We start from the raw sequence: 16604 nt of genomic DNA on the forward strand, positions 1-16604 counted from the left end.
TTTTGTTTGCAGTGGATGGCAAGAGGTAAAATTAAAATTTAGGAGCTTTGGGGCTGTGATCTTCTTCCCATATTGCTGCTGTACCCTCCTGTGAAAATTATCTGTCGTCCCCGCTGACTTCAATGGTGAATCATCTGACACCCAGATAGGCGGGGACCAGATTGAGCAGCAAGGAAAGGAGAGGAGGTGCTGGATTTAAATAGCAGTGCCACGAAGGTAAATATAGTTTTACCCACAGCTGGTCCACATATGTCACCTAATTTGGAAGCGTTTCATGACTGGATATGTAACAAGAAAAACAAGAATACATCCTCACACAAGCTACATATTCACGTTACACTGCTTCACATTACTGCTATAAGATAGTGTAACACTCTTTAAGTTGTCTTAAAGGGCAAAAGTAAAACATATACAAACTAATTACTTTTAAGTAAAATTTATGGGACTTGAGGATTGTACTGTTTAAAAAATATGTGAAGCAGAAAAGTAAGTCAGACACAAACACAACACCAAAGATATACCAAGGAGCCAAGATATATGGTACCTTCTTTATAGTACTGCTCTTCTTCACCATAAACTTGTTCCTCATAATATTCTTGCTTTCTTTCATAGACTTGTTCTTCATAATACTCCTTGTCTTCTTCATAAACATGTCTCTCATAAACCTCTTCCTTCCGGCCGTACTCCTCATAAGCTTCCTCCTCTTCTGCATATTCTTCTACTTCATAAGATGGTTCTGATTCACGAACCTTCTGGTAAATTTCTTCTCTCTTTTTGGCTACGGTAATTACTTTAACCTCATCCTCTTTTCTGGGTTTTGCAGGAACTTTAAAAAACATTTATTTATGTTAAATAAATGCACTTTAGTTTTGATTTATGATGCAAAGCTATGAATAAGATCCATGGGTGGTAAGGAATTATTCCCATGTTTAAGAAGCCATTAAGTTTTAAGAAGCCATCCCAAAATGGGATAAGACAGCACAAAAAAAAAAAGAAATATTAATTGCCGAACTTAACAAATACAACATAAGACATATGACAAGCTATAGACAGATGGCTGTCAGACAGGAAGGAAAATAGGAAGGAAGGAAATATGGAGAAGGAAATATGGAAGGAAGGAAGGATGGGAGGGAGAAAGGAAGGAAGGAAGGAAGGAAGGAAGGAAGGAAGGAAGGAAGGAAGGAAAGGAAGGAAGGAAGGAAGGAAGGAAGGAAGGAAGGAAGGAAGGAAGGAAGGAAGGAAGGAAGGAAGGAAGGAAGGAAGGAAGGAAGGAAGGAAATGAAGAATAAGGTAACTGAGAGAGGAAACAATAGGTGAGAAAAGAAAGGAGTGAATTTTAATGACAAAATAACATGACATAACTTATAGTTAGAAGAAAGACAGGACAATTACATGACATTAGAATGCATTAGAACCATTTTAAATATAATCATTAAAGAACATGCACATAAAAAGATAAAAGAACATGCACATAAAAAGAAAAAAGATGAATTCCTTCACATAAGTAAGTACCATCACATATGATGATGTAAGAAGGCAGACTGAGAACACAATCATGAACACAGATAAATACAAAAAAGCAACAATGAAAACAACAAAAAGCATACAAAAAACAGACTACAGACTATACATAAAATACTAGACAAGCAAGGTCAATACTGATTAATGTGCAGAATATGATACTCTTCAAAGCAAAAATTATAGTGTGTTATGTGACCACCCTATTTTCTTCTTAGCATGAATCATAAATCAAGCAAAGCCTTGGATGGTGGGCAACAATGTATATGTATTCACGTGCCTACACATTTACCTTTAGCAGGGGGTGCAGGAACTGTGGGAGCAGGTGGAGCTGGAACTTTTTGTTTCTTGCCCACTAGAGCAACTTTAAGAAGAGAAGTAAGTGATGTAGCGCATAAATAAATAAAAGTATTTCTCCTAATGTGTGTCTGAAGGCACTATGAGGTCACTTTAACAATGAACTTGAACTTTCGTGGACAAAAACACTAGGCTGTAGGACATATAACACAATAAGATTCATATTTTGCACAGGATTGTGACACTAACATATAATGAAGAATACTAACCAAAGAATAAATAAGCCTTTAGAACACAGATGTGAAGAGCAATAGTAGCACAGTATAATAGCTTGATGTGTCCACTATTAATTTGTTGTAAGAGAACTTTCTGTTATATCAAGATAATCTAAATAATAAATTGAACACACACACAGATAGTTCAGTAGGTTATTTACTGTGCATTAGAAAATACTCACTTTTAGCTGGTGGAACCTCCCCACCAATATCTGTTACGTCTCTGGGAACCTTCACACCAGGCTTGGGCACTGAAGAAATTGTGAATGTAAATGGGTTGTAAAACATTATCTCGCAAAATACAATGAAAGAAAAAAACAGTTAGGCATTCATTAATATGTAGTCATGGCTTTGATGACACGGGCGCTTTGCCTGTGCTCTGATGATGATGAAATAAGAAGCATGTCTAGAGGAGAAATATCTACAATGGTTAAGGTGTCATAACCATGATTAGTGAGAACTAGCAAGAAGGCATGAAGTCAAAGCATACATAATAAATGGTAAAACGCTACCCCTCTGTTATACCGTGCTTCACAAATACATAACAAATAGATCAAAAGCCTAGAATTGATAACCAATATATAATAATAATGCCCTGTAGCAAAAACAAAAATAGCAATAAGTAGTGTGAACCTTAATCCTAAAAAATACCAAGTGAAAAAAATCATGACAATAGGTGAATGCAAACATATCAAATAATAAAACACTGCTTAGTGATAACACTCCATGTGGTGAAGTTCAACATATACAACGGTGTCTCACCTTTAAGTACAAACCTTCCACAAGTAGCTGTATGCCTTCCCCTTTAAGGGGTGTATAGTCAAGCCGTTGGGTGCTAATCCAGGTACACTCGTTCCAGTGTGCAGTAATCCATATGTAGGATGCTCATAAAAATCAGATAACTAACATAGTGCTGAATTGCTTAAAAAGCAATACTTTAATAAAATCTTTAAAATACAAACTCACATTTTAGGGTGCACTTCCTCTAGTGCACCTAGGAAATACACTTGACAACATTGGGGTGTGTGGGCCCCTTAAAAGTGACTTGAATGTTACAGTAATTCAGCTCTAAAGAGATAGCAAAAACTTCCTGCTCGTGTGCAATGACATCACTAAGCCCCACCCCGACAAGTTTCATCACTTGTTATGTAACTTCTTCAAGGAGCACACTCCTTGAGGAAGTTACATGGTGAGTCACTAAACGCATCAGAGACTTTTCTTTATCTACTTAGAGCCGAGTTACTGCAACATCCAAGTGACTATTAAGGGGCCCACACACTTTAATTTTGTAAAGTGTAATGCCTAGGTGCACCCTAAAATGTAAGTTTGCATATTAAAGCTTCTACTAAAGTATTGTTTTTTTAAGCAATTCAGCACTATGTTAGTTCTCAAATTTTTATGAGCACCTTACATATGGATTACTGCACACTGGAATGAGTTTACCTGGATTAGGATCATAGCAACCAGCAGCTGGACTATACACCCCTTAAAAGGGGAAGCCTTAAAGTGACCTGTGTAAGGTCTGTACTTGAGGTGTGCGCATAGTTTGGAAGGTGAATGTGATGGTGATTTGTGACAAAACACTTGATTCACAGAAAAATTTGCTTATTATATGAACTTTGGACACTGTTTTATATTTTGAACTTCATCATATGGAGTGTTATCTCTAAACGGTGCTGTAACATTTGATGTGGTTGCATTCACATGTTGTCATGATTTTTTTCCCTTTTTTATGATCACGGTTCACACTACTTATTAATATTTGTTTTTTGCCACATGGCATTATTATTATATTTTGGTTAATAATTCTAGGCTATTGGTCTATCTATTATGTATTTATGAAGCACAATATAACAGAAGGGTATCACTTTACCATTTATTAATTACAGTCTGAGTATATGTGGGAACACATATACAGTATCTCACACACCTTACTTTTTTGTAAATATTTTATTATATATTTTCATGTGACAACACTGAAGAAATGATCCTTTGCTACAATGTAACATAGTGAGTGTGCAGATTGTAACAGTGTAAATTTGCTGTCCCCTCAAAATAACGCAACACTCAAAATAAACCACTGGCAACAAAAGTGAGTACACCCCTAAGGGGAAATGCCCAAATTGGGTCCAATTAGCCATCTTCCCTCCCAGGTGTCATGTGACTCATTAATCTTACAAGGTTTTGTGTGTGAATAGGGAGCAGGTGTGTTAAATTCGGTGTTATCGCTCTCACTCTCTCATACTGGTCACCGAAAGTTCAACATGGCACCTCATGGCAAAGAACTGTCTGCGGATCTGAAAAAAAGAATTGCTGCTCTACATAACGATGGCCTAGGCCAGTGATGGCGAACCTTGGCACTCCTGATGTTTTGAAACTACATTTTCCATGATGCTCCACTACACTGCAGAGTGCAGGAGCATCATGGGAAATGTAGTTCCAAAACATCTGGGGTGCCAAGGTTCGCCATCACTGGCCTAGGCTATAAGAAGATTGCCAAGACCCTGAAACTGAGCTGCAGCATGGTGTCAAAGACTACACAGTGGTTTAACAGCACAGGTTCCACTCAGAACAAGCCTCGCCATGGTCGACCAAAGAAGTTGAGTGCACGTGCTCAGCATCATATCTAGAGGTTGTCTTTGGGAAATAGACGTATTGGGTGCTGCCAGCATTGCTGTAGAGGTTGAAGGGGTAGGGGGTCAGCTTGTCAGTGCTCAGACCATACGCTGTACACTGCATCAAATTGGTCTGCATAGCTGTTATCCCAGAAGGAATCCTCCTCTAAAGATGATGCTCAAGAAAGCCCACAGACAGTTTGCTGAAGACAAGCAGACTAAGGACATGGATTACTGAAACCATGTCCTGTGGTCTGATGAGACCAAGATAAAATTATTTGGCTCAGATGGTGTCAAGCGTGTGTTGAGGCAACCAGGTTAGGAGTGCAAAGGCAAGTGCGTCTTGCCTACAGTCAAGCATGGTGGTGAGAGTGTCATGGTCTAGGGCTGCATGAGTGTTACTGGCACTGGAGGGCTACAATTCATTGAGGGAACCATGAATGCCAACATGTACTATGACATACTGAAACAGAGCATGATCCCCTCCCGTCAGAGAGTGGGCCGCAGGGCAGTATTCCAATATGATAACGACCCCAAACACATCTCCAAGGCGACCACTGCCTTGCTAAAGAAGCTGAGGGTAAATGTGATGGACTGTGATGTCTTCAGACCTAAATCTTATTGAGCATCTGTGGGGTATCCTCAAACTGAAGGTGGAGGAGCGCAAGGTCTCTAACATCCACCACCTCGGTGATGTTGTCATGGAGGAGTGGAAGAGGACTCCAGTGGAATCCTGTGAAGCTCTGGTGAACTCCATACCCAAGAGGTTTAAGGCAGTGCAGGAAAACTATGGTGGCTACACAAAATATTAACATTTTGGGCCCAATTTAGACATTTTCACTTAGGTATCTACTCACTTTTGTTGCCAGCTTGTTAGACATTAATGGCTGTGTGTTGAGTTATTTTAAGGGGACAGCAAATTTACTCTTTTATTCAAGCTGTACACTCACTACTTTACATTGTAGCAAAGTATAATTTCTTCAGTGTTGTCACATGAAAAGATATAATAAAATATTTACAAAAATGTGAGGGGTGTGCTCACTTTTGTGAGATACTGTAGATGCATAGCAGCAACTGAATCTCTAATAAAGACCCATAACCACATTTCTCCTCTTATAGTAAAGAAGTGGTAGCTATCAAGATTGGGAATTAGAATTGCTGTGATGTAACAGCAGCAGTGTAGGATGCTCCATTTCCAGCATTTTCTTTGTCCATATATTACTTGTAAAAAGGCTGCTGTAAACATTATAAAGAACGCTGTATAAATCAATAAGTTATCTATTTCTTCCCATAATATTTTTTCTGTACTGTATTTGAAACAGGTTATGCTGCGAACATTAGTTTATTTGGTTATAATATTTGTATTTAGTATGATGATATTAAGCTGGGTAGCAAAGCTTAAATGCCTGTACATTAAAATGAGGAAGTTAATAAAGTTGACTTTATTTAACTACAGCTCCCTATTTTTAATACCTCTCTTTGCCTTCTTCACTTCTGGTACACGAGGAAGAATTATGAACTCTTTGAATAAACAAATAAACACCAGTTTATTACATGAAAAGCGTACGTTTTTTACATATCTTTGTAGAATTTGTAAAATCAAATTGGCAGTAACAATGAATGGACTGTAAATGAAAATAAGGACAGTAGCGTTATAATATTTTGTTATATATTGGCTACACTTCTAAAAATGGGTAACTGCACAAATATGTTGAGAAGCTGCTCACATCTTAGTACCAATGGTATAAAACATGTATTCTGACTTACCTTCTGTGATGAATTCTTCTTCAGCTGCAGCAGGTATATATGGTATCCTGGTATCTGGAACATCTGAAAGTGAGTTTTAAATAATTATTCAAATCTTCATTCATCCACCTTATTATACATTATATTGCCCAAAGTATTGGGACGCCTGCCTTTACACACACACAAGAACTTTAATGGCATCCCAGTCTTAGTCCGTAGTGTTCAATATTGAGTTGGTCCACCCTTTGTAGCTATAACAGCTTCAACTCTTCTGGGAAGGCTGTGCATGAGGTTTAGGAGTGTGTCTATGGGAATGTTTGACCATTCTTCCATGAGTGCATTTGTAAGGTCAGGCACTGATGTTGGATAAGAAGGCCTGGCTCACAGTCTCCGCTCTAATTCATCCCAAAGTTGTTCTATCAGGTTGAAGTCAGTCAAGTTGCTCCACCCCAGACTTGCTCATCCATGTCTTTATAGACCTTGCTTTGTGCACTGGTCCAAATCATTTGGTGGAGGGGGATTATGATGTGGGGTTAATTTTTAGGGGTTGGGCTTGGCCCCTTAGTTCCAGTGAAGGGAACTCTTAAGGTGTCAGCATACCAAGATATGAAGACATTTTGGACATTTTCACGCTCCCAACTTTGTGGTAACTGTTTGGGGATGGCCCCTTCCTGTTCCAAGATTATTGGGCACCAGTGTACAAAGCAAGGTCCATAAAGACATGGATGAGGAAGTTTGAGGTGGAGGAACTTGACTAGCCTGAGTCCTGACCTCAACCCGATAGAACACCTTTGGAATGAATTAGAGCTGAGACTGTGAGCCAGGCCTTCTCGTCCAACATCAGTGCCTGACCTTACAAATGCGCTTCTGGAATAATAGTCAAACATTCCCATAGACACACTCCTAAACCTTGTGGACAGCCTTCCCAGAGTTGAAGCTGTTGTAGCCTCAAAGGGTGGACTAACTTAATATTGAATGCTATGGACTAAGATTGGGATACCATTAAAATTCATGTGCTTGTAAAGGCAAATGTCCCAATACTTTTGGCAATATAGTGTATGCTTAACCAATGTGCAACTGTTTTCACAACATGATGTCCTGTCATGAAAGAACGTTCATCTACACTTTCCTTTCACAGCTAGAAGTGTGGAGCTGGGCATGCTCCCATGCTCAAAAGTTGGAGTTCATCTCAATAAATCTAGATTTATTGTCAAGTTACTGGATGCATACTGACACTAAATTTGTTCTGGGCTTCTATACATCAATATCTTCTGGTTCGGAAGAGTTAATGTGGTTATCACTTTCGGGTGGCACAGTGGTGTAGTGGGTAGCACTCTCACCTAGCAGTAAGAAGGGTCGCTGGCTCCCAACGACACTACCTGCCTGGAGTTTGCATGTTCTCCCTGTGCCTGCGTGGGTTTCCTCCAGGTACTCCGGTTTCCTCCCACACTCCAAAGACATGCAGGTAGGTTAATTGGCTTCTGTCCAAAATTGTTCCTAGTATATAAATAGGGACCCTGGATTGTGGGCTCCTTGAGGGTAGGGACCGATGTGAGTGTGCAATGTACAGTGATGGGGACAATTGTAGAAGCTCAGGTTGAACTGGATGGACTGGTGTCTTTATTCAACCTTAATAACTATGTAACTAAATTAGTTCTGGGCTTCTATACATCAATATCTTCTGGTTTGGAAGAGTTAATGTGGTTATCACTTTCTGTGATAAAAACAGTGAAGCTGTTGAATGCTGAGATCTTGCTTGCCTTGGGAAACCACTATGTAGGTGTAGCCCTTCCTGGAAACTGATCAGCTACTTCTTTGAACTGAAAAGGAATCTAAGCCCTTGTACACACGGTCGGACATTCCGACGGAAAATGTCCGATCGGACCGTGCTGTCGGATAATCCGACTGTGTGTGGGCTCCATCGGACTTTTTCCATCTGAATATTCGATGGAAAAAGTTTAAGAGCTGGGCTATAAAACTTTCCGACAACATGATCCGATCGGACTTTGTCCGATTGTGTGTATAGAATTACGATCAGACAAAGTGCCACGCATGCTCAGATCAAATTCCTAGACCAAAGCTATTGGCTACTAGCCTGAACGTAGTCCCGTCGTAACGAAATAACGTCATCACGTAACGTACGATCGGATTTTCTGACAACTTTTTCCGACCGTGTGTATGCACAAGTTTCGGACAAAATCCGTCGGACAAAATCCGACAGATTTTGTTGTCGGAATGTCCGACCGTGTGTACAAGGGCTAATAGCTTGAAGCATTCCATTATCTGCATAGCTGCCCTTTCAAGCGTAGCAGACAGCATAAAAGACGGGTAATCAGTGATATCCAATCAATATTTTTCTTCCTTACTAATAAAAATGGTAAACTCTTTTCCAGCTATGTAATTTCATTTCAAGTTGTTTATAATGATTATTAAAACATATGTAAAAAAAAAAATCTTTTATCCTACCTGGTGGCCGGAGCTCCAACTTCATCTCTGAAATAAGCACAGCATAATTGAGGTAAGCATAGGTTTATAATGAAAATATTTTATAAAAATAAATACATATACAGTATCCTAGAAATAACATAAAAAAATGATTCGGTTCCAGTTCTTTTGTGTTTATTAGTGTCTTGGCTTTGTATAGATTAAAAAAGAACTTCATAATGTGGCATCCATTTCCTTTACTTTGCTTTGAACCAACCACTTTCTTAGCATTATATATATATGGGCAGACAGTGTTATGACTTTTTTTTTTAACATCTTCTGAGTAAAATAATAAAAAATGATCTGTATCATTTCAGAAAATAAAAATAAATCACTTTTATCACAGGGTTGTTATTATTTATATTGTGATGATGATGATTATTTTTTTATTATTTAACAAACACATACCTTTGGTAGTCAGATACAGTTCAGCTGTGCTTGTTGCTTCACCTCTTGGCTCAAGGCTGGCAATTACTGAATAGACTCCTGAGGAATTAAAAATATAAATTATAATGATAAATGCAAACATATTGATTTCTATTTCTATTTAATTGTAACTGCATAGAATAAAGAACTTCAACACTTTGAATAGTTGGAGCCCTTTCACACTGTGTCGCCTAGGGCGTCAGCGGTGCTTTACTGTTGTTTTAGCGGCGCTTTACCGTTGTTTTAGCAGCGCTGTACCGTCGTTTTAGCGGCACTATTCGACCGATAGTAGGGCGGTTTTAACCCCCCACTTGCGTCTGAAAAGGGGTTAAATCCGCCCACAAAATGCTGGCGCAGCCATGTTTTTCCGGTGGTATAGCAGCGATGCCCCATTGATTTCAATGGGGAGGAGCAGTGAGTTCACCGCTCCTTCACTGACGCTCCCCTGCCAGCGCACCACTCCAGTGTAAAAGCCCTCGGGCTTTCACACTGGAGTGAATGGAACCACTTTTTTCAGGCACTATGAAGGTGCTATTTTTAGTGCTGTAGCTCATGAAAAATGCCTCGAATGTGAAAGGGGTCTTATTAGACATGCTAGTAAAATTATTAACCACTTGACATCTGGAAGATTTACCCCCTTCATGACCAGGCTATTTTTTGCAATACAACACTGCGCTACTTTAACTGACAATTGTGCAAAAAATACATATACAAAATACAAAAAACCCCAAAAATTACGTCCTTTTTTCCCCCACAAATAGAGCTTTCTTTTGGTGGTATTTGATCACCTTTGGTTTTTATTTTGCCCCTTTTACCAAAAAAAATACAGAGAATTTTGAAAAAAAAAAAAAATGTTATGCTTTCTGCTATAAAGCATACCCAATAAAAACATTTAAAAAAAAATCGAATTTCTTCACCAATTTAGGCCAATGTGTATTCTGCTACATCTTCTTGATAAATAAAAATCCCAATAAGTGTATATTGATTGGTTTGCCCAAAAGTTATATCTTCTACAAACTAGGGGATATGTTTATGGAATTTTAATTTAATTATTTTTCTTTTACTAGTAATGGCGGCGATCGGCGACTTATAGCAGGACTGCGATATTGTGGCAGACAAATTGGACATTAACTGACACTTTTTACACTTTTTGGGGACTAGTGACACAAATACTGTGATTAGTGCTAAAAATATGCACTATCACTGTACTAATGACACTGGCTGGGAAGGGCTTAACATCAGGGGTGATCAAAAGGTTAACTGTGCGGTTAGCCAGTGTTTGTGTACTATGTGAGAGGTGCTTTTACTAGGGGAAGGCATTGATTCATGTTCCTGCTTTGCTGGAACACAAGATCAATGCCTTCCCTACTAATTGAACAGCGATCTGCCTTGTTTACATAGACATATTGCCTTTCTGACTCTGTGCTGAATGATTGTCAGTGGATATTGAGTCCACGGTACTCACGGATCAGCTCCTGCTGTGCATAAGCAGAAGCGGGCTGCATGCCACACCCCAGACCCAAAAGTGCAGGATCACATACTAAGTAAGTCATTCTATGCAGCAGAGTCACCTTGCCGACATATATGTAAGTTGTACGGTTGGCAAGTGGTGAAAAATGTTCACTACTGGTGATGCATAATGTATCTATGATTGAGTAAAGCATCTAATCATGTGCTAAGGAGATCTTATATATTTTCTAAAATCTCAGCATAATGCTAGGTTTCAGAATAGAGACATGTTCGTTTGGCTACAAGTGAAAGGTGACTCCTTTAGTAAATTGGTCTGTCATGTTTACAGTCACAAGTTGTTTTAGGAAGACACATTTGAAGTGAACTGAAACACTGCAGTTCATTTAATGCATGAGTAGCCAATGTATTATTTTGCAATTGCCTACTTAGCTTAGTGAATAAAGCTAACCATATATGCACAGATTTTAAAAACTTAAATAAATTCCTCCATCCGCACTGTTTAGTCTTCTATGCCAGTTAAATAATTCAGACAGCCTCAGCACCCACCACTGTCTGAAAAACCAAACAGTGACTTAATCTGATAGACTATAGTCAGTGTTTAGCTGACATTTTTCCACCCTGCTTTAAAGTTTGTCAAACCCGGTGGTGGTGCCAACAGGGCCAACCACAGGTCAAATTTTTGCTGATTCAGCAGGAACTGGACAAACGTGAAGCCATGGCCAGCTTAAGTTTCATGTCACGATTATTGTACAGCGTGATTTTTCCTCTCAGAAAATGATGTATGCAAGGTATGTTTATAAAAAAAAAATCACCAGATGAATGTCACAAGCACTTGCCCAGCCATCCTGAATTTGACTGTATTTTGCTTAATATGTTGATTTGCTATTATCATCAGCTCCATCTAGTGGCCAGACTGCAGTATTTTCCCTGAAATGCTTCAATCAGGAAAATGCCACATCGCAGATAGCAAATAACTGTGCTGCACGTTTAAAAAAAGGCTTGCTAAGCTCTTGCTAGACTTGGCAGGATTCACAATTGCATTGACTCCAGATCAACTTTCTTTGCAAACATTCTGCAAGTCTGCTGCAAGTTCTGGTTTAGTTATGTTGTGCAATAGTCCTCCCACCACAGGGGTCACTGTGGCTTAATTGTCATGCTTTAGCCTTGCAGAGTTCTTGCTGTAGACTCACCACTGCAACTTGTCTCTTGCTAGACACATGCCACACAAATTTGCTACAAATTTGTGTCAACCAGAACTTGTGCTTCAAGTGCTCCGCAAGTGTACAACTTGCCAGTAAAAATGTGCAGGAAGATAACAGACTTGCAATTCAACACTGAAACAAATTTGTGGCAAATTTCTAGGATTATGGCCACTAGATGGAGTTGTCGATCATAGGAAATCACTGCATTAACTAAAATATGGCCAGAGTTTGTGGCGGCTGAGCAAATCCTTGTAACATTCGTTGAGCAAATTTTTTATAATTAGACCCCATAAAGTTATCTCCAATTCATGCATAAATTCTAGTGCATGTGTAGTATAAGCCTCCAAATATAATAACTTAAAGTACTATTGGCAGCTATAATGCATAAACATAACTAATTTTCAGGGTTGTTGGTCCTTTAAATCACTGTGCAATTTCAAAACTGCAATGTAAAACAAGCAGAAAGGTCACAGTAACTTTTACAAAAACGACTATTGCAGTTTGTTCAGAAGTTACAGAATTGCCTACCTTCATCTTCTGCTGTTACATTATGGATGGTCATGTAATGCCAACGGCCTTCACTTCTGAAACTGTACTTTTCACTTTCTTCTAACTCCATGGTTCCTTTGTACCATGTGACCACAGCATCATCGAAGGATACTTCACACTCAAAGGTGGCAGATTCATGCTCACTAACAACAATGTTCTGAATTGTTTTGGTAAACTGAATAACTTCAGCTGTATAGGTAAATTAAAACAGCAATAAATTACCTTAAATGAACACAATATCATCTATTCCTACACCCTATCATATACTAACGCTGCTTACAGCACTCAATGTATAAACAGATAAGGAAGTACAGTTGCTTTATTTACAGCTGTATCTATGAAACAAAAAGCTTATGTTTTAAAGTGATTACATTTCATATAAAAGTGGAAACAAGTCCAAGAAAGCCTACAAGATCATAAACGCGTAGAAACTTCTAATGGCCATCAAATGGTATATCTATATCCCCTGCTACCTTCCACGTCTGCATTACGGTGTTCCCCATTGCTCTCAGGGTGTGTGTCAGCAGGTCAGCATGTGATCCTTAAAGTGGACCTATCATCAGAAATTGTTTTTTTTTCATGTAAAGTGCAACACTTATATTTATTACATATGCCAGAGATCACAGTACCCCTTGACAATGCCTTTATCTGCTGTTCTCTCCAGAAAGACAGCGCCATCATGGTTCAGGCACTCTCTGGGGTCAGAATCTCCTTCCTAGACTGAGATGCAGGCCCAGAAATAGAATGATAATGCAAATTTGGCTTCCTGTGTGGTTCCTCACAGAGGAAGGAGAAACTGAACAGCAGACTGATGATGGAGCTCAATGACTGTTCTTTATTTATAAAAAGTAACATTTTTGTAAATTGTTGTTTATATAGTTGCTGTATTTTATGGAATGCCAGAAATGTATTCATTAAGGTTTATTGGTTGAAGTAGATAGACGTGTCTTTTTTTCAGCCTGGCTAACTATGTAACTAAGTTACTGAAAGGTCCACGTTAAGACTAATCCAATATCCTCAATCCTGGGAACTAAGCTGGGCAATATGAAGTAACACTTACTGTACTACTCCCTTGTGAAAGACAGCAAAAATTCAGTTACTAGCAGCCAATAGATGTTTCACTGGAAGTAACATCCTGTGGGCTTGCGCTATTTCAATCATATAATGTATGTGGTTCAGCTTTAACAAAAACTAAGATTGCCTAATGCCCATGCTATAAGTGTAGGTCATTTACAGTATGCGCCTCCTGAAGCCTGGCTGAAAAACTCCCAGAGATAACATTCCCCTGTCTTGCCTAGTTTCCATGATGTTGCTAAGATGCTCCCAGACACTACTGGTTTATTATTCCTCCTCCTCCAATATCATATGTGGGTCAATATCTCCTCCATCGCAGCAGCACCAAGCTCAGAATTTGAAAGAGAGCTCACAACTGCAATATTGGGGATGAGCAGTAACACCTGGAAGCATGTTAGCGATGTCCTAGCACCTCTGGGAGTTTTACAGCCATGCTTTGGGAGGTACATAAATGGCCTACACCTATAGCAAGGACAATATTAAACTTTGGTCAAAGCTGCACAGTTTGTTTTTATTTACATCTGCATAGTCAGTTTTTTTTGGTAAATATTAAATAACCATTTAAAAAATATAACTAGAGATTCCACTGGAGATTCTCTGATGCTATCATTGTTAATATAGTTTATGTGGGCATGATTTTGTTCAGTCCTACTGTGCTAAAAATACAGGTATAGGAAGCATTACTTTAAATAACTGTGAGCTTCATAATATCTGCAAAATGCAACACCATGCCTATTTATAAAGATATACAGTATCTCACAAAAGTGAGTACACCCCTCACATTTTTGTGAAAATATTTTATTATATATTTTCATGTGACAACACTGAAGAAATTACACTTTGCTACAATGTAAAGTAGTGAGTGTACAGCTTGTATAACAGTGTACATTTGCTGTCCCCTCAAAATAACTCAAAACAGCCATTAATGTTTAACCACTTGGGATCCGCGCTATTGCCAAATGACGGCATCAGCGCGGACCCACATTTCCGGGACGACGTCTATTGACGTCGTCCCGGATACGAGCGGCCTGCGCGCCCCCTGAGGGGCGCGCGCGGCGCGCTCTGTGATCGGCGAGTCCGTGAGACTCGCCTGATCACCGATCCGTGCAAGGGGTCGATCCCGACCCCTTATCACGTGATCAGCTGTCAGCCAATGACAGCTGATCATGTGATAGAACGGAGCCGGTAATCGGCTATTATTCCTCCTCGCGCTGACAGCGCGAGGAGAGAAAAAAAAAGCCGATCACCGGCGGCCGTGATCGGGACATCAGTCCCGATCACGGCCAGCAATACAGCTGACCACCTGCCCCCTGCCAGTGCCCACCTGCCCACCGCCGTGCCATCCTGAATAAAAGTAAGTGCCCCCCATCAGTGTCCCATCAGTGCCCCCATCAGTGCCCATAGTGCCCACAGTGCCACCTACAGTGCCACCCACAATGCCACCCACAGTGCCATCCAGCAGTGCCACCAACAGTGCCACCCACAGTGCCCACAATCTGCCTCAAAGGTGCTGCGACCCAGTGCTGCCCATCAGTGCCCAGCAGTGCCGCCCATCAGTGCCCAGCAGTGCCACCTATCAGAGCCACCTATCAGTGCCACCTATCAGTGCCCATCAGTCCCATCTATCAGTGGTACCTATCAGTGCCCATCCGTGCCACCCATCCATGCCACTTATCCGTGCCACCCATCCATGCCATCTTATCTGTGCCCATCTTTGCCCATCAGTGCCGCCTTATCTGTGCCCATCGGTGCCGCCTTATCTGTGCCTATTAGTGCCGCCTTAACTATGCCTATCAGTGCCCACCAGTGCAGCCTATCAGTGCCCACCAATGCAGCCCATCAGTGCCCACCAATGCAGCCCATCAGTGCCCACCAATGCAGCCATCAGTGCCGCCTAATCAGCGCACTTCAATGAAGGAGAAAAATGACCCATTTGCAAAATTTTATAACAAACTATTAAAACATGATTTATTTATTTTATTTTTTTGCATCTTTTTTTGTTTGTTTAGCAAAAAATAAAACTCAGAGCTGTAACTAAATACCACCAAAAGAAAGCTCTATTTGTGGGAAAAAAATGATAAAAATTTCATTTGGGTACAGTGTTGTATGCCCGCGCAATTGTCATTCAAAGTGCATCAGCGCTGAAAGCTGAAAATTGGTCTGGGACTGAGGGGGGTTTAAGTGCCCAGTAAGCAAGTGGTTAAATTGCTGGCAACAAAAGTGATTACACACCTAAATGAAAATCTCCAACCTGGACCCAATTAGCCATTTTCCCTCCCCAGTGTCATGTGACTCATTCGTTTTACAAGGTCTCAGGTGTGAATGGGGAGCAAGTGTGTTATTGCTCTCACTCTCTCATACTGGTCACTGGAAGTTTAACATGGCACCTCATGGCAAAGAACTCTCTGAGAATCTGAACAAAAGAATTGTTGATTTACTTAAAGATGGCCTAGGCTATAAGAAGATTGATAAGACCCTAAAACTGAGCTGCAGCTCTGTGGCCAAGACCATACAGCAGTTTAACAGGACAGGCTCCACTCAGAAAAGGCCTCGCCATGGTAGACCAAAGAAGTTAACTGCACGTGTTCGGCGTCATATCTAGAGGTTGTCTTTGGGAAATAGACGTATGAGTGCTTCCAGCAGTGCTGCATAGGTTGAAGGGGTGGGGAGTCAGCCTGTCAGTCCTTAGACCATACGTTGCACATTGCATCAAATTGGTTTCTTTTAAAGATGATGCACAAGAAAGCCTGCACAGTTTGCTGAAGACAAGCAGGCTAAGGACATGGATTACTGGAACCATGTCCTGTGGTCTGATGAGACCAACTTAAACTTATTTGGTTCAGATGGTGTCAAGCGGGCAGCAACCAGGTGAGAAGTGTGTCTTGCCTATAGTCAAGCATGGTGGTGGGAGTGTCATGGTCTGGGGCTGCATGAGTGCTGCTGGCACT

General features: G+C 40.2%; 1 protein-coding gene across 1 annotated transcript in view; it reads right to left on the reverse strand.

Annotated features, from left to right (window-relative positions):
• TTN (titin) overlaps window positions 1–16604 on the reverse strand; it is a 337354-nt gene that overhangs the window by 169659 nt on the left and 151091 nt on the right. The window contains exons 84-90 of the mRNA XM_077448105.1: window positions 12562–12771; window positions 9344–9421; window positions 8918–8944; window positions 6473–6535; window positions 2273–2341; window positions 1811–1882; window positions 545–826 (exon numbers count right to left, since the gene is read on the reverse strand). Coding sequence (XP_077304231.1) covers window positions 545–826; window positions 1811–1882; window positions 2273–2341; window positions 6473–6535; window positions 8918–8944; window positions 9344–9421; window positions 12562–12771 — 801 coding nt within the window. The remainder of the gene's footprint in view (window positions 1–544; window positions 827–1810; window positions 1883–2272; window positions 2342–6472; window positions 6536–8917; window positions 8945–9343; window positions 9422–12561; window positions 12772–16604) is intronic.

Source organism: Lithobates pipiens, unplaced genomic scaffold, assembly GCF_037356315.1.
Source record: "Lithobates pipiens isolate NorthernLeopardFrog02 unplaced genomic scaffold, aLitPip1_a1.2 Scaffold_22, whole genome shotgun sequence".
Classification (NCBI taxonomy): domain Eukaryota; kingdom Metazoa; phylum Chordata; class Amphibia; order Anura; family Ranidae; genus Lithobates; species Lithobates pipiens.